Here is a 25,648-nt window from a genome sequence, read left to right as displayed (position 1 = left end):
ACTAATCAAAACCGTCCAATTACTTTTGGTCCCCTTAAAGAGGTACAGGAGACTATATATAAAAATGGATGCCATTCCTACACGGATCACCCAATACGGATGTAAATACCCTCAAATTAAAGGTTTTAGTCTGCACTTTAGCCTCATATTCATTGTTTCATTTAAAATCCAACGGGCTGGGGTACAGAGCTATAAACAGAAATTGTACTGCTGTACTTATGGACTGCACTGTACATGTGTTGCCTCTTCACAGGCTGGGTTTTTAAGAAAATCGCCTGACTTCTAAATCCCAATGTCAGCCGATTAAAGATAGTAGTATTAAATTGCAAAGAGAATACCAACTCAGCATTATTTTTTCTTGACTGGGCATTCAGTAATCTGATTAATATCAAATTACAGCACTCAGGTATTTTTCACCACTGTTGGAGATATGACTTAACAATAAAAGGATTGTACACTGACCTTCAGATAGACTTATTGTTGATTGTTAGATAATATACAAGCAGATGTTAGCTGGATCTATTAGCTAGCTGGCAGTACTGAATTGCCCTCTTCACATCTTCATTCTTATTTTAACCTAGGTCTACATTCAATCAATATTTCACCTTCACCAAAATTCTTTAGAGACTGGCCTTTTTTTTTTTTTACCTTTCATGACCTGCCGGCAATAAGGAAAGTTAGCGGAGGGCTGCTCCTCCCATATACCACCCAGAACAAAGGTGGACCAATCGGAGAGCTTGGCAGTCCCCCATGGAAACGGGAGAAGGAGGGCGGGCAGGGAAGAGCAGAACACTCCTGCTGGAAATCGCTGGAGCATGCAGCTCAGGTGAGTGACCAACTCCCAGAGGAGCTGTTTCTCCGACAGCCCACAGGTTTGGGGAAAACGAGGGGGCCAAATAAGTATTCGACAAGCAGACCTGACCTCTGTGTGTGTGTGTGTATGTGCACAGAGTTGGTATGTTAAACCTACAACAGGGGAACGTGTCTGAACTATTGTCCTGACGGTGGGGAAAATTACTTCCTGATCCTGTAGGAGAGTCATTGAGCAATCCCCAGAGAATGTGTGAGTGTGTGTGTGTGAGTGGGTGCGTAGCAGGTATTTTGCGTTTATTTAGGCAAGGTTTCCATTGGAGCAGCAGAGTGTGTTCTGAAGCAAAAAGAAAATCCCAAAGAAATCAGAGGGTCTACTTTCTGGCTTGGCATCTAGTTACCCTGAATGTACAGTATTTGGTTAAAGGATGGTCTCAGTGCAAATCAGGCAGGCAGAGAGATTATATTCACCCCAACATCATGGACTCCCTGCGGCTTCAAACCACCCCAAATCTATTAACAGGTCTGAAAAATCCCCCACAACAGGAAAGGATTCTGTACTTTTTTTCTCTGTTGAAGACAGACATTCACCAAAGATATGTGTTTTTTTGTTGGTTACTAAAGAGGAGTTGGAAATGGTGTAACCAGGTGAGATTGAGACACACTGGCTTTGGGTAATAAGGAAATAAGGAAACTGAGATACAGAAAGCTTGCTCACAGATTTCACAGGGCCTGAGCAAGCAGGCCTGTATCTGACCAGTACCGCGTATACTTTAACTAAAGAGTCCAGCGTATCACAAATGCAGTTCAGTTCTATCAAATTCAGTTCTATTACTGGTAGTACGACAATGGCTACTACCAATAATAATAATAGTAATGATAATAATAATACATTTATGTCGATAATCCAGTGGAAAAAGTGCATATGAAGTTTTACCCAATGCGAATCTGATGTAGCCTGTAGGTTATCTAGGTCAGAGCTAGCGAACATCCTGGATTATCTTGACATGCTCTGTTAGAATTCATGGTATTCAGAATTAATTTGAGTGTTCACGTCCCCTTGCAACAAAATATTACGTACTTTAGATTATAGAAAACTTGAAAGGGTGAATAATTACAGGTGTATGTGTACCACAGTGTGTCACATTTCCTTTACATAATCTTTCAATGTGATATCAATGTTTCATCTTAAACCACCAAAAGGGGAACAATTCATGCTTTATAATGGACAATTTATTCATTTTTAGAGTGCTTTTGGATAGGTTTGTAGACCCGTACATATTTTAAGACACCATACAAATGAAAAGATAATAATTCCCACTTGGATTTAATGCAGAAATGAGTCAAAACTGTTGATTTGCAGTGAAATACATGATTATTTTACGATTTACAGCAATGAACAATTTAGCGATTTTGGATAGATGACCTCACGGATGTCTTTGAGGGATGCTTACAGTGCACACAGCATTCTTGCAGATTATGCGAACGCAAAGTTGAGCGCGTGACATAGGAGCAGGAAGAGCTCGCCGCCAAGACTGCAACGCTGTCATCTGGGTGATGGAAAAAGACTGCAGAGTAACACCTCCTTTTTTAAATGCAGTGGAAAAACACAAGACAATGATTTCCACCCACACGGTCGGATATTGTTAAAAGGCAGGGCACAAATCTCTGTACAGATCGTAAAAAAAAAAAAAAAAAAGGCATTAAGGCTAGAATGCCCCCAATTCTTTGCACTTCCCAGTCATATACAGTGTCACCTATCTACAATAGCGCCCCCAGTAGGAAAAATAACTTCCCACAGCGCTCAGGATAGCAGGAACTCAAGGCCCTCAATCCTTTTCTTGCACATTCTTCACACTTTCTTTAATGTCCTATACGTTGCAGGTGGTTCTTGCATTTTTCTTTTTAATTCCTATCCCTATTTCAATACAGCTTGCCCTTCATTGTGTAATTTGCACTGGGCAGGAGCGTCTACAAGTAAATGCAATGCCATCTACATGCAGCTTATCTAACCATGGGCAGGGATATCATAAGTGCAGGTGGTGGGCATTATGTTAGGTTTATGTTACAGCAATCTATAAAGGGGTGCAGGTCCTAGTGTCAAAACAAACACTAGTGTCATTTCTGCAAATAAAAAAATCTTAATTTGAGGTTTGAGAATTAGAAGGCTCAATATCTCAAAACTCTAATTCTCAGCTCATAATTTATTATTCAGAATTTACAGGAAAATCTTTTCATTTTCCCCCTTTTACGCAGGTCGCAGGAAGACGGAAAAATGAGCTCGGCACAATGTCTGCACTGGTTGCTATTTTCAATCAGCTTGCTTTTGTACATTTCCTTAAGTGCCTCTTCCACAACCGTTCCAAGTCCGTCGGTCCATAACAGTGACCAAAAATATGCTGGCGCAGCAGGGAACAGCAATGCCATCACAGAAAGCTTGGCTCAGGGTAGCACTGTCACCAGCTCAATACAGCCCGATACCATCACTACAGAGTCTCCAAGCTTTTCCCAGAACAGCATCTTCACCACGATTATTTCTCCAAGCTCCACCCAGGATAACTCCACTGACATAGCAACAACAAACTCTACTGACATGGCGACAACAAACTCTACTGACATGCCGACAACAAACTCTACTGACATGCCGACAACAAACTCTACTGACATGCCGACAACAAACTCTACCGACATGGCGACAACACCACTGCCAGTGACAACAGATGTGACCCCAACCATTAAGCTGACTACAACAGAGAATTCCCCAACAAGTCCGACCCAGTTTACCCCGTTCATCTCCTCAACATCGGTACCACCCAGCCAAAGCGCCCAGACCACTGTCACGCACATGAGCACATCAGGCCCAACAGAGACCGTAAACACCACTTCAAGTTTCAAAGGTTAGATTCACCGTCTTCTCACCAGCGACTTATGTTACATCATGCATCCGCCAACTGCCACCTGTAATTATTAATCACAAACATCTGAGTTGGTCTTTTAGTTATGGGTATTCCGTGAATGATTGCCAGTGTGTCCACGTTAACAAATTCAGAAAAAGCCTCACATGATTGAATCTGGCACTGATATGCGGTAACAGAGATGCTTTGTGATACACCTGAAGTACCATCTGCATTTTGACGGGACAGAACCGCCGCTGGGACTCAGCCGTTCCGAAGCAGCCTTAACCATTTTCTGTGGCTTGATGCTCGGGCTGACCGTCCTCGCCATAACCGGGTACAGCCTTCACCGATGCAAGCAGAAGAGCTCACAGTACATACACCAGCCTCTCTACAACAGCTCTGAGGACACAGGTGAGCAACCTCAGGATTCTTTGCTCATGAAGGAGAGGGGGGGCTTTGCAGAATGTTAACAACCCCCCCTCCCCCCCAAAAAAGCCAGACATATGCATAAATACATCACGTCGGTTGCTTAAATGCCGAAACCCCTGAAATGCAGTTACGGCACGCACACAGAAGATGGCGTCGCCGGTTGGTTTTGGGTGCAGCCTGTAGCTCAGGTACATGACTGGGACCCCCGCAAGATTGGTGGTACAATTCCTGGTGAAGCCACCATAAGATCTGCACATCCGTTGGGCCCTTGAGCAAGGTGGCCCAATTGTTCCAGGGGGGATTGTCACTGTCCCCCACTTACTGTTATCACCTGTAAGTCGCTTTGAATAAAAGCGTCTGCTAAATAGCATGTAGTGTTTGGAATTTTAATCTCTCCCCAAATTACCTCTATGCACTAATAACGGCTTACTTGTGGAACAGACCACAGTAAACAGTTTTGGGGAAGCAAGATGCTATTAAAGACGATTTAAGATGTCATTAATAGCAATAAATATGAAACAATAACAATAAATCTACCACAGTGCTCATTTAAACTGGGCTTCAAACCGCAGAGACTTACTGGTCATTATGCTGCTCTTCCTCCTACAGGGGACAGGTCCGTACCGGATGACACCTTGGTGATATCGGGGGGACTCTACGATGGACCTGAGATTTTTAACTCCTCGCTGGCCGCGGACGAAGACATGGGATTCCACTCGGACCCCCCGCCGTTCGCCCCCCAGCCCGCCCAGTTCAGGCTGGAGTTCCTGTCCGAGGCCCAGCCCAAGCCCCCGCCCAAGCCCCCAGGCTCCGGAGGCTCCAGCCTCCAGACCTTCCAGCCCTTCGATGCCAATGACTAAACTGCAATGATGTACGCATGGCTGCGCACACCATCGCTTCATCTAGAGACATTGCTTAAGATTCAGTCAAATCGTCGTAACATTTCTAAGCCATTGCACTCTTCGATCGCTTGGCAGTTGTATGATTACAGCATTATAAATGATGATATCCCTCATCTAAAATTGAAATGCTAATCTTGTAGGACCAAGTCTAGACAATCATTTTTCACATTAGCTTTTTAGGTTTTTGTATTTATCATGACTGGATGTTGACCTTTGGACAGTCAAATATCCCTTGGTGGAACAAAATGCTTTATTAATGCTACAAGAACTGCATCTGGGTGCCCACTGCTTTACTGAGTATTATGTATTATTAGTATTATTTCCAGCTACAAAGAAATGCATAAGGGAAATGGGTTTCATAATCATGTTTCAGAAATAGATGGCTAAATATGCCATAGTCGAGGAAGGAAGCTAACTGCATATGCTTCCCCATTTAACCATCACCAAACAGATAACCACCAGTAGTCTTCCCTCCAAGCTTAAATCGAATTGCTGAATATTAGTAATGGAGGCAGGTCACCCAATAAAACCGCCTCCATACAGTTCCTGCTACAATGTCTGTGCTACAGTTACAAAGCATAGCAAATATATCTAACCCTTTTGCCAAAGTTCTACCTTAAAAATAAACAGAAAGATATAATTTGTGGGAGAAAACATCAGCGTTTTCACTGATGAACACAGTATGAAACCCAGAAAAAACACTCAAACTTGCAGTTTAAATAGAACGGAACCCAGATGCTGAGTATTTGTTTTTAACAAAGAAAATGGCAATTATATACATAGTATCTCCTGGGGTTTTGTTCATTGTTAATTCTGAATAGTTCTTAACAGTAATCACACCCTGGCAACAGTACTATAATGCTGCACCACCATTGTGAGATTTATATAAATGATTCAAATACTCGAACAAGAAAAGGATCTCTGCACAGGAAACAGGATACTTGTCTTTCAAGTTTGCTGTACCCACAGATGCTTCCTAGATCAGTTTTCTTGTCAAGGGCAAAAGTCTAAACCTTCTCATGGTATCTACTTTCATTGTCAGAATTAGTTACGTTGTCTATTAGTTTATTTACTGTAACAGGGACCTTGAACAACATTGTAGTTAGCCAAGTAGCATAACAATTGGGCAAAACCAATGACACTCCATGCTACCATGTGAACAGAAGTAAACGCTTTGCCAACTCAATCCACTTTTGTCTCTGTAAATCCATCAGAACAATGATATTGGTGCCATTTGCATCCATCCTGTTTACCATCATCCAGATTGTATGCGTCAGTATTTCAGCCAAAAGAACACGTTGCAGAGGAGAGGAACAGAATTTCTCAGCGTGACCTGGCATAACACCACTCGATTACGCCGCCTTGGGAATTACGCCCAAGGAAATAGTGTAAGAATCGAGGATTTATGATCAAGTAAATGAACAAGCAGAGACGTGAATTAAATAATAAAACCAGAGTTTATTCATTACAATTCAAAGAAACACAGTAGAAAACCCACACAAAAACCCACAGGATCCCCAATCTTATAAAATTAGAGGTGCTACTGGGTGCGTGTGGGTACGGGTCCGCAGGGTGGAGGACTTACCGAAAGTGGAACCGAAAGGTCACTCACTCGTGAAGGTGCCAGCAGACATACACACACGCACTGTAAATCGGTGAGATACGAACATGGTGAATCAAATATTCTACTTCTACACACATACTATAACATGCAGTGAAAAGAACGGCACCACTTCCGACTACGCGATAAACGCAAATGACTAATGTCGGCAAAACAGCAGCTAGCAATGTCCTCAATAGGCTATGCATGTGTAGAGTCTCAAGCTCCACCACCTCGTCTATGGCGACCTTGAAGTCAAACAGGAACTTAGGGCGGCCTGTAGCGTAGTGGTTAAGGTAAATGACTGGGACACACAAGGTTGGTGGTTCTAATCCCAGTGTCGCCCGGGATTAGAACCACAGCCTTCGGGCCCTTGAGCAAGGCCCTTAACCATGCATTGCTCCAGGGGAGGATTGTTTCCTGCTTAGTCTAACCAACTGTACGTCTGGATAAGAGCGTCTGCCAATAATAATAATGTTGCATACCAGAACAGGGAGGAACACAAACCACCATACACCTCGTTACTACCCCAGAAATTATTGATATGCGCGTCAGTAAACCAGAAAACCAGTAAACCAGAATGCACATTCACCTAGCCTATTCGTTAGTTAGGGTGTTTGTGAGTAATCAGTACTTGCCACCTGTTACATCAGCTAGGCAGTTTAGCTTCAGCCTGCCGCGTGAAGAAGTAGCCACCAAGTCCACGTGTTTTGGAGGATAACAGTGTATTTCTGGGACTGGCAGTGGGGTTTGTGCATGAATACAGCTGCGTTTGAAAATGTGCAGATTTGGCATGTTCAGCCCCACGTTTGGCGCCAAATTCATAAAGAAACAGAGCTCCGTAAGGGCCACAACCCACTCGTACAGAACCCATGCTCGCCCACACATTTAACGTACAATAGGCTGCTCTTACATTTGCACCCTTGATAAAGATACAAAAACTATAAAATAAAGCACACAAGTATTGAGGTATATGATCTGATCAAAAATGAAAAACATTGACATTTGTAGTAATAATATTTTTCAATAATATTATTCTTCTTTTTTTTATCATTCATAAAAAATCTAATGAGGCTAGATATTGTTTATGCAAGAAATCGGGAGCTATGATTATGGGACTACATATACATTATGCTATAAGAAAACCTTGAATCCTAAAGGAATGCCATTGCACTATTGCATAGTAAAATTATAAATCTTTTTAAAACCGCTTGCAACTACAGTAGCCTACATGCCAAACTCGGGTTCTACGGTAGCTTTTAATGTTAACGACAAATTACAAACAAGCTCTCGAAAATACAGTTCATATTTGTATGACACTGAAAAACCAAACAATGTCCATGCAACTAGTACATAACCTCACCTAACAAGACATTAAAAAATTCAAAATTAAACTCAAAGGCCACAACATGCGGAACTGTAACCTCAGTGAGCTTCGCTGAAAGAAATATAGTGTAGGGTGTTGCTATGGTGGCAACTAAATGCACTGCATAGGACGTAAAGCGATGTTGTGTGTTTTAACTAAGGAATATCTTTAATATAAATAATTTGAATTGGCTGTGACATTATTCACGTTGTCATTTCCACAATGCCATTGGGCAGACTCTTATTATTCACTATATATTATTAATTATAATCCTTATTAACAAGTTTAGTCCGAGTCGAGTCTCAAGTCGAGTCTGGAGTCCACGTATGTGCGACTCATGTTCGACTTGAGTCCGAGTGGCTGACTCGAGTCCCCATCTCTGGTCTATAGTGACAAGGAGGGTTAAAGAGTCAACAAGAAGTCAACAGAAAGCCCACAAGGCACATTGCCAGATCTCCAAAACAAGCTGGCGTCTTGGGGTCACAAAGTGTCCAAAGCACCAATTCGATGACTCCTACATGAAAACACCTTTATGGTAGAGTCCCAAAAGAGAAGTCTCTTGACACCAGCTCACTGAAAAAGCATATTGAATTCATCAAGCTACATCTGAGGTACAACTGAAATGTGATTGTACATTGTGACGAAACAAAAATTCATCTTCTTGAATAAGGTGTAACTAGGTGGTTGCTAGGATATTTTGCCCTTCTCAATGGAATCAAATGCAGGCCGATGAAGAACACACAAACAACTTCTCTATCGAGTTTTACAATTTATTACAATGCGCAAGGGAGAGACAAACACAGAACATTCAGGCAGTCTGTTCTAAGAATATCTCTACCCAACTAGTGTGTGTGGTCAGTTAAAATACAGTTCACGGTCATACATATCAAAGGGATGCGTTGTGGCTAGCTGGAGACGACTTGTTTCCATTTACCTGGGAACCTCTGATGCACTGTTTTAGCAAGAATGCGTTATATAAATGGTTGGCATGTATATAGTGCCTTTATCCAAAGCGCTGTACAATTGATGCTTCTCATTCACCCATTCATACACACACTTACACACCGACGGCGATTGGCTGCCATGCAAGGCGGCGACCAGCTTGTCAGGAGCATTTGGGGGTTAGGTGTCTTGCTCAGGGACACTTCGAGAGCCCAGGCAGGGGATCAAACCGGCAACCCTCCGACTGCCAGACGACTGCTCTTACTGCCTGAGCCATGTTGCCCCATGTCATTATATTCCTTGCTGCCACAGAGACAGACAGGCTACAGAGAATAGGGTCAAATGAATACATGACATATGTTTGAAGTACAGGTACAACAAGCAGTAGTAAAAACTATCATTAGGGCGTTACTGGGTGGTTGTTATGGTGTGTTTGGTTGCTAGGGTGTTCCTAGTGTGTTACTGGCAGATACAGCATTGTGTGTTTTGTTGTTGTGTGACAAGTTGCTAACAACTTCGCTGTAGCAATTTGCTTTTTAAATTTAGATTGTTGTTGCACTATAAAACTGGGATGAAAAGCATTAATTTTCCAAATACAAACAAACGTCCAAATATCATATTCATAATAAAGAAATGGGTTTTTTTTGCATTCATTCCATTTTTAACAGTGCAATTTTCACTATGGTAACAGGACATACCGTTTGAAAACGTTAAAACTCAGTAAGTTTTAAGTTTCTGTTGTAATCTATTTTATGATGCCATTGCTTCAGTGACAACAGTTCCTTATTTTGTAACGTGTGGCAAATTAAGCGTGGGGGGACCTTGTCTTCTCTGCATTTTGGAAATCCATGTACTACATGAACTAAGGTAATGTCAGTGTCCTTTTCACGGTAAGGTTCCAGCAAACCAAATGCATAATAATGCGATTGCTAAAAATGTACAGTATAACTTCAGCTGAACCAGCTAGTGGTATGGTATTGAAGTAAGGACGGAAAAGCATTTTAGCCAATGACATTACATTTCCAACGGTGTATAGTTGGTTTGGCTTTCACAACACAGCATGTTTTTGCCAGCATAAAGAAACAGTATTAGCGATGCCTACGTCTAAATAGAGAACTTCCTTTGGGAGGCTTCCAATCATCTATCGAGCCTCTTGTGAAGGAAGCCAGTGAAAACACCTTTGACCACATTTTATATATCAGTGATCATCTAAATCTAAAAAAATTGTATTATTATTCAGTATGATTATAAACAAGGAGCAAGCCTGGTTTTAATAATAAATGTGTGATTGTGGAATGTGTTTGACTTGTGTTGATAGGGGTCGGGTATTTGACAAAAACATCAATCAACGGACCTCAATGAATATATTTGTACATAAGATATTATTGCTACAATCTTCTCGACTGGTTGCTATCTGAGAATACAAGGAGTGGGAGAGGTATAAAGGGAAGGTGACAGGGGAAATGTAAACACTTTTTAAAAAGTATTGCATACCACATTAAGCAAAATACAGTATTTTATGTCATGATACCCATTATATCATTTCGTCTCCATGTGTCCTTTCGAAGCCTCCAAATGTCCCATTTCAAATTTGATTTGATACTTAGGCTAGGCTACTTGGTGATTAAAAAGTTGAATAAATTTGTAAACTGAATTTATGATTTGAAATGAAGAAGCTGTGAGTTACTTGCCAATTGTTTAGTCCTATTGCATGACTGTTTTTCCAAGAGAAATTAATGGAAACGAGTTGAGATCAATGATTAAAGGAAAGTTTTGGGCCCGATTTTGAACTCACGGGACACTGTCTTGCAGTTGTTTCACTTACATGATCGATATCTGAAGATGATTACAAAGTTTTATTTCACAGAGGAATAATATTTCATTGAGAATTTATTTTCACTGTAAGCTTGGACACATTCATTTCATAAACACAAACAAATGCATTTCCATTTATAAATAAAGGAATACAATCATGTCACTTTCAAATTGCAGTTGTCTTTGGCAGAAACATATTTTGGAGTAAAAATACAGCATGCTTTCTCACTTTAAATACATTGTTTTTGCCTGACTTTATTTCCTGACAACACATGCTATAATGCAACTTTTACATATTCACCAGATTTGCACATCTTTGATATCTGGTAGCCAAACTCAGAATCATAAAATCATGTAAACTTCAATTTGGCAAATAAATATCATATATATTCTCATATTTGAACCAAATAATCTTTTGGTCAGTTCAAATCTAAACATTATTGTCTTGAAGACAGCTTGCAGCCTGAGTAACATCCAGGAAAATATCATTTTCATCTTTCCTGTGACAAAATAAAACGTATAACTGAAATGTATAACTTATGCGGCACACACCCACAATCATGATTTCAAATATTTAAATTAATCCATTTGTACATTTAAATTAATAAACTTGTGCACTGTACACTCAAAGTCTAGAAATACTGGAAGGTGCAGTATAGAACAAGCCAGGTTGCAATATGGCTCATCAGTAGGCACAGTGGTGGGTAGAAAATCCCAACATCATGGCAATTGACTGATATTGAGTAAATATAAGTGAAGATGAAGATATTTCATGCAGCCAGTACACAAGTACCAAAATATTTTGTTAAGGCACAACCCCTTCAAAGATAACTGGGGCAGTATACAAGTTCACCCTAGAGGCCAGAAGTTAATGGATCCTTCAGAATTAATCTGGGATGTACATTATATTGTTTTAAAATGAAACCTTCACAATTATTACTGTATTATTACTTAATTTCAGCCAACAACATCATTCATGAAATCCTTTCTACTGCATATTAAATTTATATTAACACAATCCAGTCAACCATAGTTTACATAGCATCTCTCAAGGGCACAACATGCACATAATTGATTGCATTTACTTGGGGTACAAACCCCAGGCTTCCATTCTAGAGGCAACGGTTCATATTGGCCAAAATCCCACAAGATATTCAAAACATTCTGATATAGTAAGACACAATCGATACATACAGTATGATCCAGCAAACACAATCCTGTTACAATGTATACATAGAAGCAAAATGAAGTTGAGTGAAAAATGTCTTTACGTCACATCTAACAGAAGGAAAACCAGCAGTAGCGCGAATGATGAGGAGGAGGTCGAAATGAAAACAATGATGTTGGCAGTGTTGCAGCCATTTATAGGCATACTATGCAGGATTTCATTTCTTGCTCCATCTGACAGCAATGAACGAAGAAAACCGTAGTCTAATAAGATTTGTAAAACATCGGCTTTTGTAGTCACTAACCACACAAGTCATTTAGCCATTTAACTCACGTTACTCGTGTTGCTGTTTAGCTAGTTAAGCGATCTCCTGCTAACACCAATGCATTCCGGTTCGCTCTGGTCTGCCGGGAAGAAAACATTGCACAATTCTGTAACGTAAGCATGCATAAGCATATCTTGCCATGATTCATCATGATACGTATGAGTGTTCATGTGTTGACTGGATTGGATAATTTCACTTTGAACAGACACATTGATGTGGATCGATCCATCGTTACACCCCAAGTATTTACATTCTGATCACCACTCTTGGTAAGGCCATTATATAAATAAAAATTATAAAACAGACTGCACTCTTCCGACGTCAACTCAACCAACTGCTCATGTGTAAATATTCCACATTCAATATTCTCTCAAATGTGTAAGGCAACTAAAGCTACACTGTAGGTTTGGAATGCGTACCAACTGCAATTTCTCGGCCTTGTCAAGGGCGGCATGAGACATTTCCATGTTATTTTCCTACAGCCAAAACATTTTGACAGGCCCTGAGGTAACCTTTTTGAACAAGCCCTAAAGACTCCCTCGTTCCACTGTGTGTTCATTTCCTTGTAGGTCATGACTTCAGGGCCCTCTCTACTCTTATTACTCTTATGCTGCAAACAACTTTCAAAAGAAAGGTTCAATCACCTAGCACAAAGATCTATGAATACAATCATTATAATGGACCTGGCGCACACTGATAACACCGCAACTGGCAAGCAGGCTGTACAGTGGTGCTGCCTAGTCTTAGGTGTTCCAGGAGGCTGGAGCTTACAGCTCCTCTGTGAAATCTTTGGTTCCCTACCCTGCTGAGGAAAACCGCTCAAGCTAGGTTTTGAAACAGCAGGCAGCTGGTTGACCAGTTCATACTCAACATGGTTTGACCAGTTCAAGTTATATTTTGAAACAGCTGGTAGCTGGTAATTTCAAGCTGGTCATAGCTGGATTTTACATGGATAATATGGATAGTTATGGATCACTGTGTTACTTTGCAGTGACACTCCGATCCCTTGCTTGAGTACGGTAAGTACAGGAGTACACAATGATTAACTACAAATAAATGAGGAAGTCTTCTCATGGAAAGTCTTATCAACTGGTTAGGGCACTATGTGAAAAGGCATAGTTGCATAAAGATTTTTGCAGTGATATAGGTAGTAGTTTAAAAGGTGAAAATCTATTTTACTAGTGCATACTGCATATTCGCTTAGTTCGTACAAGCGCAATTTTAATTGTGGGTAAAAAATAAAATGCAAGTAGTCAATCACAATAAAATAAATTTCCTTCACAGCACTGGCATGAGGCTGCATGGACAGAGGGCAATGCAGCACTTCTGCTCTGGTTCAGAAAAGCCACAGAAATACGGTCCACAGCAGCAGCAGCATACAGTAAGAATATGTCCTAGGACAGGCGTTCCCAAACGTTTCAAACCCCAAATGAACTTATATGACCCCAACGCCCCACCGACACGCATCTTGTGCCCGGCAACACCCTTTTCACCATGACTATACTGGAGATATACCACAATCTGCACCTCATTGCTATATTACAGTTGGATTGTTGTAATGTTAAACATGTAGCGGCCTTCATTCACATATTTTAAGAGACAAAAATTTTATTTTATCTTTTTCAAAAAAATTTCGCTGACCCCATCTTGAAATCCGGTGTCCCAATATGGGGTCCCAACCCACAGTTTGGGAACCCCTGTTCCAGGAAAAGCATTGAAGTCAAGAGCAACTTAGGGGCAGCTACCATTTTTGTCATCTGGCCCAAAAGACGAAGTCAACTACATTTTACCACTGCATCTTCATTTGGCAAACTCCTAATAGGCCTGGCCATTTTACCCTAGTGACTCCCGACTATTAATTTTTATCCTTGATCCAAATGTTTATGTCTTGAATGACAACCCACTCTTGCTGTTTATTTGTCACTTTGATTCTGAGACAAGAGAGAGACGTGCCGATTTCTTTCTCAATGTTCTTCCTGTCGAACTGGCCCTTGACTAAGTGGCCTAGTTTTATAAACTCTGAACATGTCGGCCCTTTACGCGTTTTCACCAGATTCTGGCCCACTGCCACCTCAGCAGATTCCAGGATGTCTTTTCTCCTGTCCTTGGACCCGGTTACGATTACGACGCGCGTGAAGACGGCTGGATTGTGAAGCACAACAGTGAAATGGTTCCCCACGGCAGGGGTTTTCCCCCAGAAGTAGCCAGCCCTGTTGCTGTAGGCCTTGTCTGCAGTGTACTTCTCAAACTGACTAATGTCTGTCCAGATGTTGGCAGGCGGGTTGTCTGCGAGGATACCAGGATACTCCTCAAACTCATCGTCCTTCAGCCGGTTCAGGGTGCCGCCGAAGGACGAATACAGGCCCACGTGCTGGAACAGCGAGGGTTTGGACCGGATGGTGTCCTTCTGGGTGAGGAGCATGTTGAAATGGTTCAGCAGCCAATCACAGGGCATTTCCTGGTAGAACAGGAAGAGGAACCTGGCCAGCTGGGGCAAATCCTTGGAGTGGTACAGCTTGCCGATATAACCCAGCTTAGAGAATTCCAGGGTCACCCAGTAGGCCTGGCCCTGGGAACGGATAAACTTGCGAATGCCAGTGAGGAAGCCCTTGGCACAAGTGACATCATCCTCCAGCATGATGTAGTAGCTGGACAGGTTGGCGCTGAAGCCGAACAGGAAGGCGTAGTCCACGTTCTGCTTGGAGCGGAAGTGGACACGGGCAGCGCTGTCGTTGAAGTTCCTCTTGAGCCCTTCCAGGGGAGGATAGTAGCTTTGGGGCGCGTGGACGACCAGGAGCTGGCCTTTCAGGATGGGGACGGAGAAGCGGTCGGCGATTTCGCGCGCCGTGCGCTCGTTCCAGCCCGTGTCGAAGTCTGCCAGGAAGACCACCACCACCATGTCCCTGAGCTCCTCCTCGGACGACTGCGAGAAGATGGACTTCAGTGTGTCCAGCAGGTAACTCCCCCGCTTCCTCTTTATGGAGCACAGACCCACGGTGAGGAATTCTGGAAGAAAAACAGCTTGCCATATTCATGCTCGCATGATCACACACACTTTGGCCATTTAGCAGAGGATAAAATGTACCAATAACCATGCTGTGATCACATAGACCCAATAACGTGATTGAGATATACATTATACATTGAATATACATTGCTCCGAGTAAAACAATTTAAATAAAGGGTGGTAAAAACGTGTGGCAAAATAAAGATGGCATATTTTTCAGAGAACCTGCCAGTCACGTAAGAGGAAATTTGAATTCAGAATTCAACTGAAATTCAATTCATTGATTCAAAACATCATATATTAGGGCCACTCCAAAGGCATGGAGGCCTATTTACAGGGTTGTACTGGATCTCCTTACTCTGGTTCGGTGTAGGAGAGCCTGCCAGTATATGGTAGGGCACACTGAACGGCAATGAGTCATTCTGGAGGTCCTGGAACACCTGCAGGCTCCGGGGAGAATCCAGTTGCTGCAAGACAATCGCCCTGGCCAACAACTGCGCATCCTGCAAGAAGAAAAGCCCCACAAGTCTTTACTTACAGCTTTGCGGTTCATTCCTACATGCTTCTGTGTAGGAGGAGCCACACCTGGATCCCACATTCCACTGAAATATAATAGGCAGACATGCTCCAACACACAAAATAAGTTAGAACTGCTGCTGGTCTCTGCTTCTGGCTTCCTGTCAGGAACATCTAGCGGAGTATTCATCCTTACAAGAGCAGAGCCTCAACCCACTTCATAAGCAGACACTGGAACCATATTGCTGAAATGTTTGCAGTCATTTATTTCATAATGAGACAGTCTGACCTTCATATGAACTCAAAGTTGTGACACAAGAATAATTTCTGCATGGAGATGACTGACATTCAAGATTATCCAATTTACTTTTCCAGCAGCCTGACATTGAGAATATAGAATGACATGCTCAGATTGGAAATTAGGCAGTGAACGGAAAAAGTCCTTGAGTCAAGTATTTACTTCCTTCTACAGCTTTTGTTGATTTAAACCACACCGAATTCCACTGTAAAAATAACTCTGGGGGAGTGTTCATTGTTCATTCAGTGCACTCTTATTGCATTTAAAGTGGCCTTATGCTACAAAATACTGCTCCCCTATTCCTATTAAAGTGCCGGTTCACTGTCTAGATTCCTTAAATTTCTTCTATTTCAGTTTCTTTTTCCAATTGGCCCAGTTTTTAGGTGCAATGAGGAAAGTTTCTCATTAACTGCCAGAATTACAGTGGCTGGTATAGTAATAATTGAAAAAGCATTTCAAGTACATCCAAGTAAATCCATGTATATTTCTGTCCAATAGTGTTAATGTTATTTTTGGTTAGCAGTATCAGCTGTAAATATGTCATGCTACCTGAGACTGCTGTGATCGGGGGAAGAAGCACCACCATCATATTAAAATCTATATATATCTATACACTGTACGTTTATAATTAGGAATTATGTCAAATGAATTCATTTGTAAACTGCAGAAAGTGAACTACGCCTTGAAATATTATTCTATCAAATGAAGGATTAATTAAGGGTGACCTGTAGCGTAGTGGTTAAGGTACATGACTGGGACACGTAAGGTCATTGGTTCGTTCCTCGATGTAGCTACAGTAAGATCCGCACAGCCGTTGGGCCCTTGAGCAAGGCCCTTAACCCTGCGTTGCTCCAGGGGAGGATTGTACCCTGCTTAGTCTAATCAACTGTATGTCGCTCTGGATAAGAGCGTCTGCCAAATGCTATTAATGTAATGTAAAATGTAATGAATAAGCAAATTCTAATTGGGTTACCAGTGAAAACCCAAACAGAACTTAAATTTAGACCACACCGGCGAGAGCAGAACAAGCAACAGCCTGAGACGAAAGGGGATAAACTAAAAGGAACGACACTCTTGATCTAATGGAAACGTATCGTCGTTAAACCCCCCACCCTCATATCATCACGGGAGACGATACTCACACTCCTCTTTGTCTCATGGATGACGGTGAGGTAGAAGGTGGCGATGGTGAAGAAAAGCGCTGCCGCAGTGAAGCTCCTTTTCCAGTAAATTCTCATCCCTGCTCAGTGCCACGCCAACGCTACATCAAGGGCACGGTGCGTACTGCAAGTAAATCATGACTCACAGCAGGCTGTCCGAGACCGCCGGGAAAAGCTGTAAAGTGAAACGTAGGGAAGAGGAAATAAAAGGCAGCAGAGCACCAGCGATATCGCCGAAAGAGCTTTCCCCTAGATGCTATCGCGCCCTGAAGCTTCTCAGTCTGAGCTCAGCTCCGTCCGGACAGGCTGCTCCCCCTGTTCGCCACTAATTCAGTCAACACCATCTATCAATAATTCAGCCAACAATTTCAGACAGCTGGCATCTCAGAGAACGGACACAAAACACCCTGGTGAAGGCCTTGAAAGGATGTGGTTTACACAGGAACTGCAGCTTATGCACAAACATTTTGGTGGCTTAAAAGGTCAGAAAAATCCACCGTAGACGAGGGCTAAGTAGCCTGACTACTATTCACACATATCCGTTCCTCTTCATTAATGCTAAGTGGAAGTGTTTACCACTGAAATTATCTCTGAGAGACTGAAATGTCAATACCTTTTTTGGAGTCCTGAATTTATACAACCTCGAATCAGTTCTGCACAGTATTGCACCACCTATTCAAATCAATCCTGAGCAAAATGGTTTGAGTACAGATTGAGTAAGATCCGCCCAGCCGTTGGGTCCTTGAGCAAGGCCCTTAACCCTGCATTGCTCCAGGGGAGGATTGTCTCCTGCTTAGTTTAATCAACTGTACGTCACTCTGGATAAGAGCGTCTGCCAAATGCCATTCCTGTAAAACACTTAAAACGTTTCGGACATAACCAGCCAACACAGCTAGCTCAAGAGACAAATTAAAACTAATTCCATCACAGGTACCATCACAGAAAAATGCCACTTCTCCATTTCTCTCTCACAAAAAACTAAACAAAACAAAAACATCTGCGTAGCTGTACTAACAAGCTAACTGTACTTGGCAAACAAATACAATTTATCTAAGTACATAAGCCAACCTAAAAATAGCCACACCAATGTCATAATACAAAGGGCTATGATAAAGTTTAAGTTAAACAAACTTTGCAGCAGACATCTGAATTTGAATGTTTGAAATTATGAGTAGATCCCTTCCTTCTCCACACTTTGGCCATTTCATAATTTTGGCTGTGGTTAATCTTGCTCTCATCAGTTCATAAAACTTTGTTCCAGAACATTTGTGGCTCATCACTGTCCTTCTTTGCAAGATTAATTCCTTTGTTTTTGCTATACACTGAAGACAACTGAGTTTTGAAAAAGATGTATATGAGATCACTGACTCAAATTTCTGCTTTTAGTTCCTGGTATTTTTATCAAGATCTCATGTACATCTTTTTCAAAACAGGTTAAACATATCACCTTTTGCAAGTCCTGGAACGTGTTTTCTGTTTCCCAGATGTGTCCCGTTAGATTGATTCGTTAAACAATAACTAGTTCTGAATGTCTACTCTTGGTTTTAGCCTTGGGTTTTGCCTGTGAAGACTACATTTGTGTTAGAAAAGATAAACCAACATGAAGACCAGAGAGCTAGGTTTGGGAGAAAAGCAAACCATTATGAAGCTTAGAAAAGAGGGGAGATCAGAGCCATTGCACAAGCATTGGGGATAGCTTGGACAACAAATTGGAATGTCCTGAAAAAAAAAAAAAAAAAAAAAAAAAAAAAAAACCACTGGTGTACTGACCAACAGACATTGAACAGGCTGACCAAGGAAACAGCAGCAGTAGATGACAGAAACATTGTGAGAGCTGTGAAGAAGAACCCAAAAACATCAGTCTATATTGAGGCTACACCACAAGATGCAAACCACTCATCAGTAGTAAGAATCGGAAGGCGGGAATACAATTTGCAAAGAGGTATAGAGATGAGCTACAAAAGTTCTGGAATAAATTTTTATGTTTTTCGTTTTTTTCGACTGTGGCATGATTGTGCCAGATGGGCTAGTTTGAGTATTTCTGTAACTCCTGATCTCCTGGGATTTTCACATACAGCAGTCTCGGAAAACAAATAACATCCAGCGAGTGGCAGTTCTGCGGACGGAAACCCCTTGATGAGAGGTGGCCAGACTGGTTTGAGCTGACAGAAGGGCTACAGTAACTCAGATAACCACTCTACAATTGTAGTGAGCAGAAAATCATCTCAGAATGCACAACAAGTTGAACCTGGAGGCGGATGGGCTACAACAGCAAAAGACCACATCAGGCTCCACTTCTGTTAGCCAAGAACTGAGGCTGCAGTGGGCACTGGCTCATCAAAACCGGACAGTTGAAGACTGGAAAAGCGTATCCTGGTCTGATGAATCTTGATTTCTGCTGAGGCATGCAGATGGTAGGGTCAGAATTTGGTGGTAACAGCATGAATCCATGTACCGAACCTGCCTTGTCTCAACAGTCCAGGCTGGTGGCGGTGGTGTAATGGTGTGGGGAATATTTTCTCTGCACACTTTGAGCCTGTTAATACCAATCAGTCATCGCTTGAATGCCACAGCCTATTTGAGTATTCATGCTGACCATGTGCATCCCTTCATGGCCACAATGTACCCATCTTCTATGGCTACTTCGAGCATGATAACACACCATGTCATAAAGCGAAAGTCATCTCAAACTGGTTTCATGACAATGAGTTCAATGTTCTTCAGTGGCCTTCCCAGTCACCGGATCTGAATCCAATAGTACACCTTTGGGATGTGGTAGAACAGGACTCACAGCAGGAATGTGCAGTTAACAAATCTGCAGAAATTGCATGATGCAATCACGTCAACATGGGACAGAATCTCAAAGGAATGTTTTCAACACCCAGTATTAGTATAGTTTTATAGTGTATATTAGGTACAATTGCTTCAACTGATTCATTTTTTTTTTATCAAAAGCAGAGTTTCTCAATATGTTGTTTATTTTCAACAGTTATTCCCAGAATACCCACAGCAACCTCCTCCCTCACTTGAAACAGGAGTCAAAGTCAGCTGAATGCACATCAAGGCAAATCAATGATCGCTACAACCACATCCCCATGCTGCAAACAGGGAGCCATGAACCAACTCTCTCAGAGCCCCTGAACCAAATTAAAGATATGCTTAATTTACCATTCACTTTGAACTCCGTAACAAAAAAGCGATAATAGCTTAGCCATAGGCTTCCCCTTTGTGAGACAAGCAAGAGCCCAGGTTGAACTTTGGGTTTCAATACACAGATCAGCATTAAAAACACCTGCTTAAACCAGTTTTTACATGATCAAAATGCATCGTTTTGTTCTTTAAATATTTTGGTACATACTGGTGTTCATGATGACATCCATCTTAACAGATGATTTTATATTTGTTAAAAAAAATAATAATAAAGTGCATGGCATCTAATCCTACATCAGTTTCACCCATCTCCCCTCCATTGGAATTACATGGTAAATGGTAAATGGCAGGCATTGAAATAGCACCTTTATCCAAAGCGCTGTACAATTGATGCTTCTCCATTCACCCATTCATACACACACTCACAAACCAACGGCGATTGGCTGCCATGAAAGGCCCTGACCAGCTCGTCAGGAGCATTTGGTGGTTGGGTGTCTTGCTGAGGGACACTTCGACACAGCCCGGGCAGGGGATCGAACCGGCAACCCTCCGACTGCCAGACGACTGCTCTTACTGCCTGAGCCATGTTGCCCCATGTCATTATATTCCTTGCTGCCACAGAGACAGACAGGCTACAGAGAATAGGGTCAAATGAATACATGACATATGTTTGAAGTACAGGTACAACAAGCAGTAGTAAAAACTATCATTAGGGTGTTAGTGGGTGGTTGTTATGGTGTGTTAGGTTGCTAGGGTGTTCCTAGTGTGTTACTGGCAGATACAGCATTGTGTGTTTTGTTGTTGTGTGACAAGTTGCTAACAACTTAGCTGTAGCAATTTGCTTTTTAAATTTAGATTTGCCAGACGACTGCTCTTACTGCCTGAGCCATGTCGCCCCCATGGTACTGCATGAGGTGAAACTTATGTAGGAACAGACCCCCCCGTACCTTTTGAAATATGGCGGGTGGGCTATAACCCTATGTTACGAACCTCCATAAGGAATTAACGAGTAGAGAATGTCTACACTGAAACAATTCGGCAGGGTCGAGAGAACCATTCTGACCACTCCCTGCGGATCTAGGATCAAGGTCTGCGCACTACTGTGTCAATAGAACCACTTCCACCACTTCATCGTTCACGGGTATTAAAGATAAGGCCAAATATTGTTGCAGGCAAGGGCAGTGTACTATGGACATGCTCTTTTGGAATGACTGTGGAATCGAGTGCTGTACCATGTGGTACCCTTCGTCTCAACAGGCCATTCCACCAATGAGAAAGGTTATTGCAGGAGCAAGGCGGCGACCTCTTAAGGTGGGCAAGGTGCCTCGCACTAATTAGGAAATGTTAGCTACTCGGCAGAGAGCGCATGAATGCATTGCACTGCATTTATACAGCACTTTTATCCAAAGCACTTTACAATTAATGCCTCTCATTCACCCATTCTTACCCACACTCGCATGCCAACGGCAGGGTTTCTGTTGGTAATAATCAACCATGAGGCACTACCACAGCAAGATTACCATGTTAATTCAAATAAATTTGAATACAAATTTAAGAAAAATAATGACCATCACCATGCATGAGACACTCACAATTAGCATATAGAATACCGTATGTAGTGTATATCTGATGTTTGAGTGGTCAAAAAAAAGCCCATCTAATGTCACACAACACAATACTCCAGCTGCGTAGGCTATCCAATGTTGCCATCACAATAAATACAGATTCCACATACTGCTACCGAAACTTCTCAAGGAGACAAAAGCAAAAAAGTGACATTACATCACATAGTCATAAGCATAAACACCCGTGGGTTTGAAAGCACACCAACCGACACAGTCAATAAAATACAGCCCAAACCTCCTCCCTCTTCTGTCAGACAGAGGGCATCCAGTACTGAATTCATTCACCCTAGAATCAGAGTTAACTGTGCAATCGACTGCTTTAATTGGGGCGACATTGACTCAGGTGGTAAGAGTCATCTGGCAATCGAAGGATTGCCGCTTTGATTCTGCCCTGGGTGTCGAAGTGTCCCTGAGCAAGACGCCCCATGTTATTTGGCGACCCGTGCAAGGACCCTACAAACTGCTGAATAACAATGAAAGGCAGCACACCCTGCGGCTCTCCAGAACCCCAGGGTTGGCCACCCATGCTCAACAGCAGGGGTCACCAACCCAGCTTCTGGAGATCTACCGTCCTGCAGGTTTTCACTTCAATCCTCATTTGGCACACATGATTCTACTAATGCTCAATGAGATCTGAAGCTGTTGAATGAGGTGTGCTTTGTTAGGGTTGGAGTGAAAACCTATAGGACTGTAGATCACCAGGAACTGGGTTCATGACCACTGCTCGACAGTACGTCCTGCAAAGAGGGAGCCTTTGTCTTAAATGACAAATAACCGTCAAAACCTCATTCAGAGACTGACCACAACAGCGACCTTCTGCCACAGCTACACTGAACACGTTTAAAAATGTCAGAATCTGAAACCAACTGTAATTATTGGGAGTAATTGACAAATTTACCTGGCTTGTGTTACCCATGAAAAAGCTTTTGGCTATCCAAGTTTCTACACGTTTTGTTAGACCAAATTTCAATAGCCTTTAATCCACGTTTCAAATACGGATGTGAAACCAACGCTCATCTCTTCTGGGACTCCGTAAAGTTGCAGTGTTTTGTTTTCAACAAATTAAAATAATTGCAGTGCTTTTCAGGGGAACAAAAACTAATTGAAACAAACTGCGCACACAACGGTTTCAGATCTCTTTTATTATTATTATTGGTTTTAATTCGTGTAAAATTGGAGAATGCCTTTGTGTGCATAACAGACTGCGATCTTTCTGTTCATACTTCCCTGAATACACTGCAGTCGGTTTAGTGCTCAATAACATGTGAATAAGTAGTTGTTTTATATATATACATTTGTTTAAAAAAAAAAAAAAAAAAAAATCAACCTGGAGAATGCCTTTTTCTAGTGAAACAAAAACACTGGAACTTACTACTGAGTCAGAACACAGAAGTTGGTTTCCGATCTCTATGGCCTGACGTAGACATGATATTGCAGACATTTTATTGCAATTACGAATAAAGAATACGCTATACAAACGTAGAATGCATTCTTGGCGAAACCAAAGGCTTTTTAATTTTAATATAGTCAATTGAAATAGGATTTATACCACTATCATGTGGAGAAGGTGAAGTTTACCATTAACGACGATTGCACGCTCAAGGTGGTACCCGACCACAGACAAGCCTTCGTTTTCTAGTCTAATTGCGCGCGCCCAATTGTAAAGCAATGGTGGTACAACAGGCTACCGTTTGTTTTCACACCAACGATTTTAAATTTAAAAAATGTTTTGAAAATGTCTGGTGAATATCTAAAATGAAACTAAATATAGTCTACTATGCGTGAGAAAATAGATGCGCGAATGAAGACTTACTGCATATTGGTTAAACACATAGACAGCCACGTGCTATGAAGGGACTGAAAATAACAAACGAGTTTAACATAGGACAAACCAGTCTCGTCATTAAAACTAGGTTTTTGGAAGCGTGTGAAACAAATCGTTATGAAGTGGACTGGAAACACAAAACATAAAGGACTCTTTAGTTATTAACCGAATCCATTATAGGATATATCATTTAAAACGGATGCATTTCTGATTAAATGTTATGTTACGGTAGACTATGGGGGGGGGGGGGGGGGGGGGTCACAATTCCCCCGTTTTCTCAGTAAAACTTTGTGACGGTCTCTGTAAAAAAATACAATAATAAATATATAATAAAATAAAGCTACACGAGTAAGACAGAATTGAATATTCCGGAGTCTTTGCTCACCTGTTGGGATCCAGGCTCTTTAAAGAAATGGAAAGGGATATTGTGCCGTTAAATCTTCTGCTCTCGCAAACCTCGCGGGTGGATGTGACGCAGGTCCAAAATAACACGATAAAATCACTCGAAACGACAGGGAGGAGCAAGGAGTACCGCTCTCAGAACTGCAGCCTATGAGCCAGGGCTGCCCAACCCTGTTCCCCGGGTCGCCCAACCCTGTTCCCCGGGTCCTGTAGATTCCGGGAATGGACGTCTCATTCCGTAGCTAGAGATGTAATTAGATGCTAAGTATTATTCGGTATTATTTTTAATGGAATGAAAACAAGATGAAACCACATTTTTGGTGTCCCTATCCATATTTTATGACATGTAGAACTTACCAGTATGACATTCCCCATTTAATCTGTCGCACCAAGGAGCCAATCAAGTTGTATTATTTAGGGGGGCCAAACACTATTGTTTTTGCCTGTGTTCGTCTAACTAAAACTGCCTTCCTTTGAATGAAAATGCCAGAAATCTTGCTCTAATATGCAGACAATTGACCAAATGGTGGCACTTCAATTTGAAAAGTTTATAAAAAAAGAATAATAAATAAAGAAATCAACCTTTTTGTGCTATATCAGAAACTCTGCGAGGTTATAGTCCCAAGTAAATGGCAGGCATTTATATAGCGCCTTTATCCAAAGCGCTGTACAATTGATGCTTCTCCATTCACCCATTCATACACACACTCACAGCGATTGGCTGCCATGCAAGGCCCCGACCAGCTTGTCAGGAGCATTTGGGGGTTAGGTGTCTTGCTCAGGGACACTTCGACACCGCCCGGGCAGGGGATCGAACCGGCAACCCTCCGACTGCCTGAGCCATGTCGCCCAAGTCAGACAAACCGTTCATATCCTGCAACTTGCTACTAGTGAGAATTCAAACATTAATCACTCTGATTCTTCCAAAAAACTGTGAAACAAATTAAGTAATACAACTTTTTCCATTGTAAGTCCATTCAACACCAAACTCATCATTATGATCATAACTCCTACTGTGTTTGACCTAGATACCGGCATCCATAGATACCCCAAGACAAAGTGCACACGCCAACTGACCAATATCTTTAAAATGCATATAAACAAAATTGCTATGTTTGAAAATGTGGCAATGTGGGCATGTGGGCATTTTTTACAAAATGGCTGACAAATCCCCAGCACTCAGACAAAGTCATGATGGCATACCCATGTACAGCACCATCGACTGAAATTAAGCGCTGATACAATAAAACCTGGGGGTGGATCTAGAGAGTTGCTGGAGCCTGATTTTCATTCCTGTCCCATTCTCACACAAATCAAGGGAAACCAAATGAGACTCAGGGATTTTGTTGGTAGTTTAACTGATTTAATGGGGAAATATGAGTCATCGCTTTGAAGGCCTACGGACAGGGAA

General features: G+C 41.9%; 3 protein-coding genes across 4 annotated transcripts in view; 1 reads left to right on the top strand and 2 right to left on the bottom strand.

The window, feature by feature from the left end:
* The window catches only part of LOC133138966 (thyrotropin subunit beta-like), a 32,358-nt gene extending 27,498 nt beyond the window's left edge, over positions 1 to 4,860 (bottom strand). For both annotated transcript variants that reach the window (XM_061258149.1, XM_061258148.1), the window contains exon 1: positions 4,717 to 4,860. The gene's annotated coding sequence lies outside the window, so the exon portion shown is untranslated. The remainder of the gene's footprint in view (positions 1 to 4,716) is intronic.
* On the top strand, positions 758 to 6,224 carry si:ch211-105j21.9 (sialomucin core protein 24-like). Its single transcript, XM_061258147.1, has 4 exons — positions 758 to 826; positions 3,067 to 3,707; positions 3,954 to 4,118; positions 4,746 to 6,224. The coding sequence occupies exons 1-4, from the start codon at positions 816 to 818 to the stop codon at positions 4,994 to 4,996; spliced, it is 1,068 nt and encodes a 355-aa protein (XP_061114131.1). The 5' UTR covers positions 758 to 815; the 3' UTR covers positions 4,997 to 6,224.
* A 4,594-nt stretch (positions 6,225 to 10,818) lies between these two features.
* Positions 10,819 to 24,343, bottom strand: LOC133139023 (alpha-1,6-mannosyl-glycoprotein 4-beta-N-acetylglucosaminyltransferase-like). Its single transcript, XM_061258263.1, has 4 exons — positions 24,221 to 24,343; positions 17,218 to 17,410; positions 15,620 to 15,764; positions 10,819 to 15,260 (listed from the first exon to the last, which is right to left on the bottom strand). The coding sequence occupies exons 2-4, from the start codon at positions 17,311 to 17,313 to the stop codon at positions 14,110 to 14,112; spliced, it is 1,392 nt and encodes a 463-aa protein (XP_061114247.1). The 5' UTR covers positions 17,314 to 17,410; positions 24,221 to 24,343; the 3' UTR covers positions 10,819 to 14,109.
* Positions 24,344 to 25,648: the final 1,305 nt, after the last annotated feature.

The sequence above is a fragment of the Conger conger genome, chromosome 10, assembly GCF_963514075.1.
Source record: "Conger conger chromosome 10, fConCon1.1, whole genome shotgun sequence".
NCBI lineage: Eukaryota > Metazoa > Chordata > Actinopteri > Anguilliformes > Congridae > Conger > Conger conger.
This window is presented reverse-complemented; position numbering and strand designations above follow the sequence as displayed.

Coding starts and splice junctions, on each gene's coding strand:
- si:ch211-105j21.9 (XM_061258147.1), top strand. Junction 3,708..3,953: donor CACCACTTCAAGTTTCAAAG/GTTAGATTCACC, acceptor TTGACGGGACAG/AACCGCCGCTGGGACTCAGC. Junction 4,119..4,745: donor CAACAGCTCTGAGGACACAG/GTGAGCAACCTC, acceptor TTCCTCCTACAG/GGGACAGGTCCGTACCGGAT.
- LOC133139023 (XM_061258263.1), bottom strand. CDS start 17,313: ATGAGAATTTACTGGAAAAGGAGCTTCACTGCGGCAGCGCTTTTCTTC. Junction 15,765..17,217: donor TCCATGAGACAAAGAGGAGT/GTGAGTATCGTC, acceptor TTCTTCTTGCAG/GATGCGCAGTTGTTGGCCAG. Junction 15,261..15,619: donor CTCTCCTACACCGAACCAGA/GTAAGGAGATCC, acceptor TTTTTCTTCCAG/AATTCCTCACCGTGGGTCTG.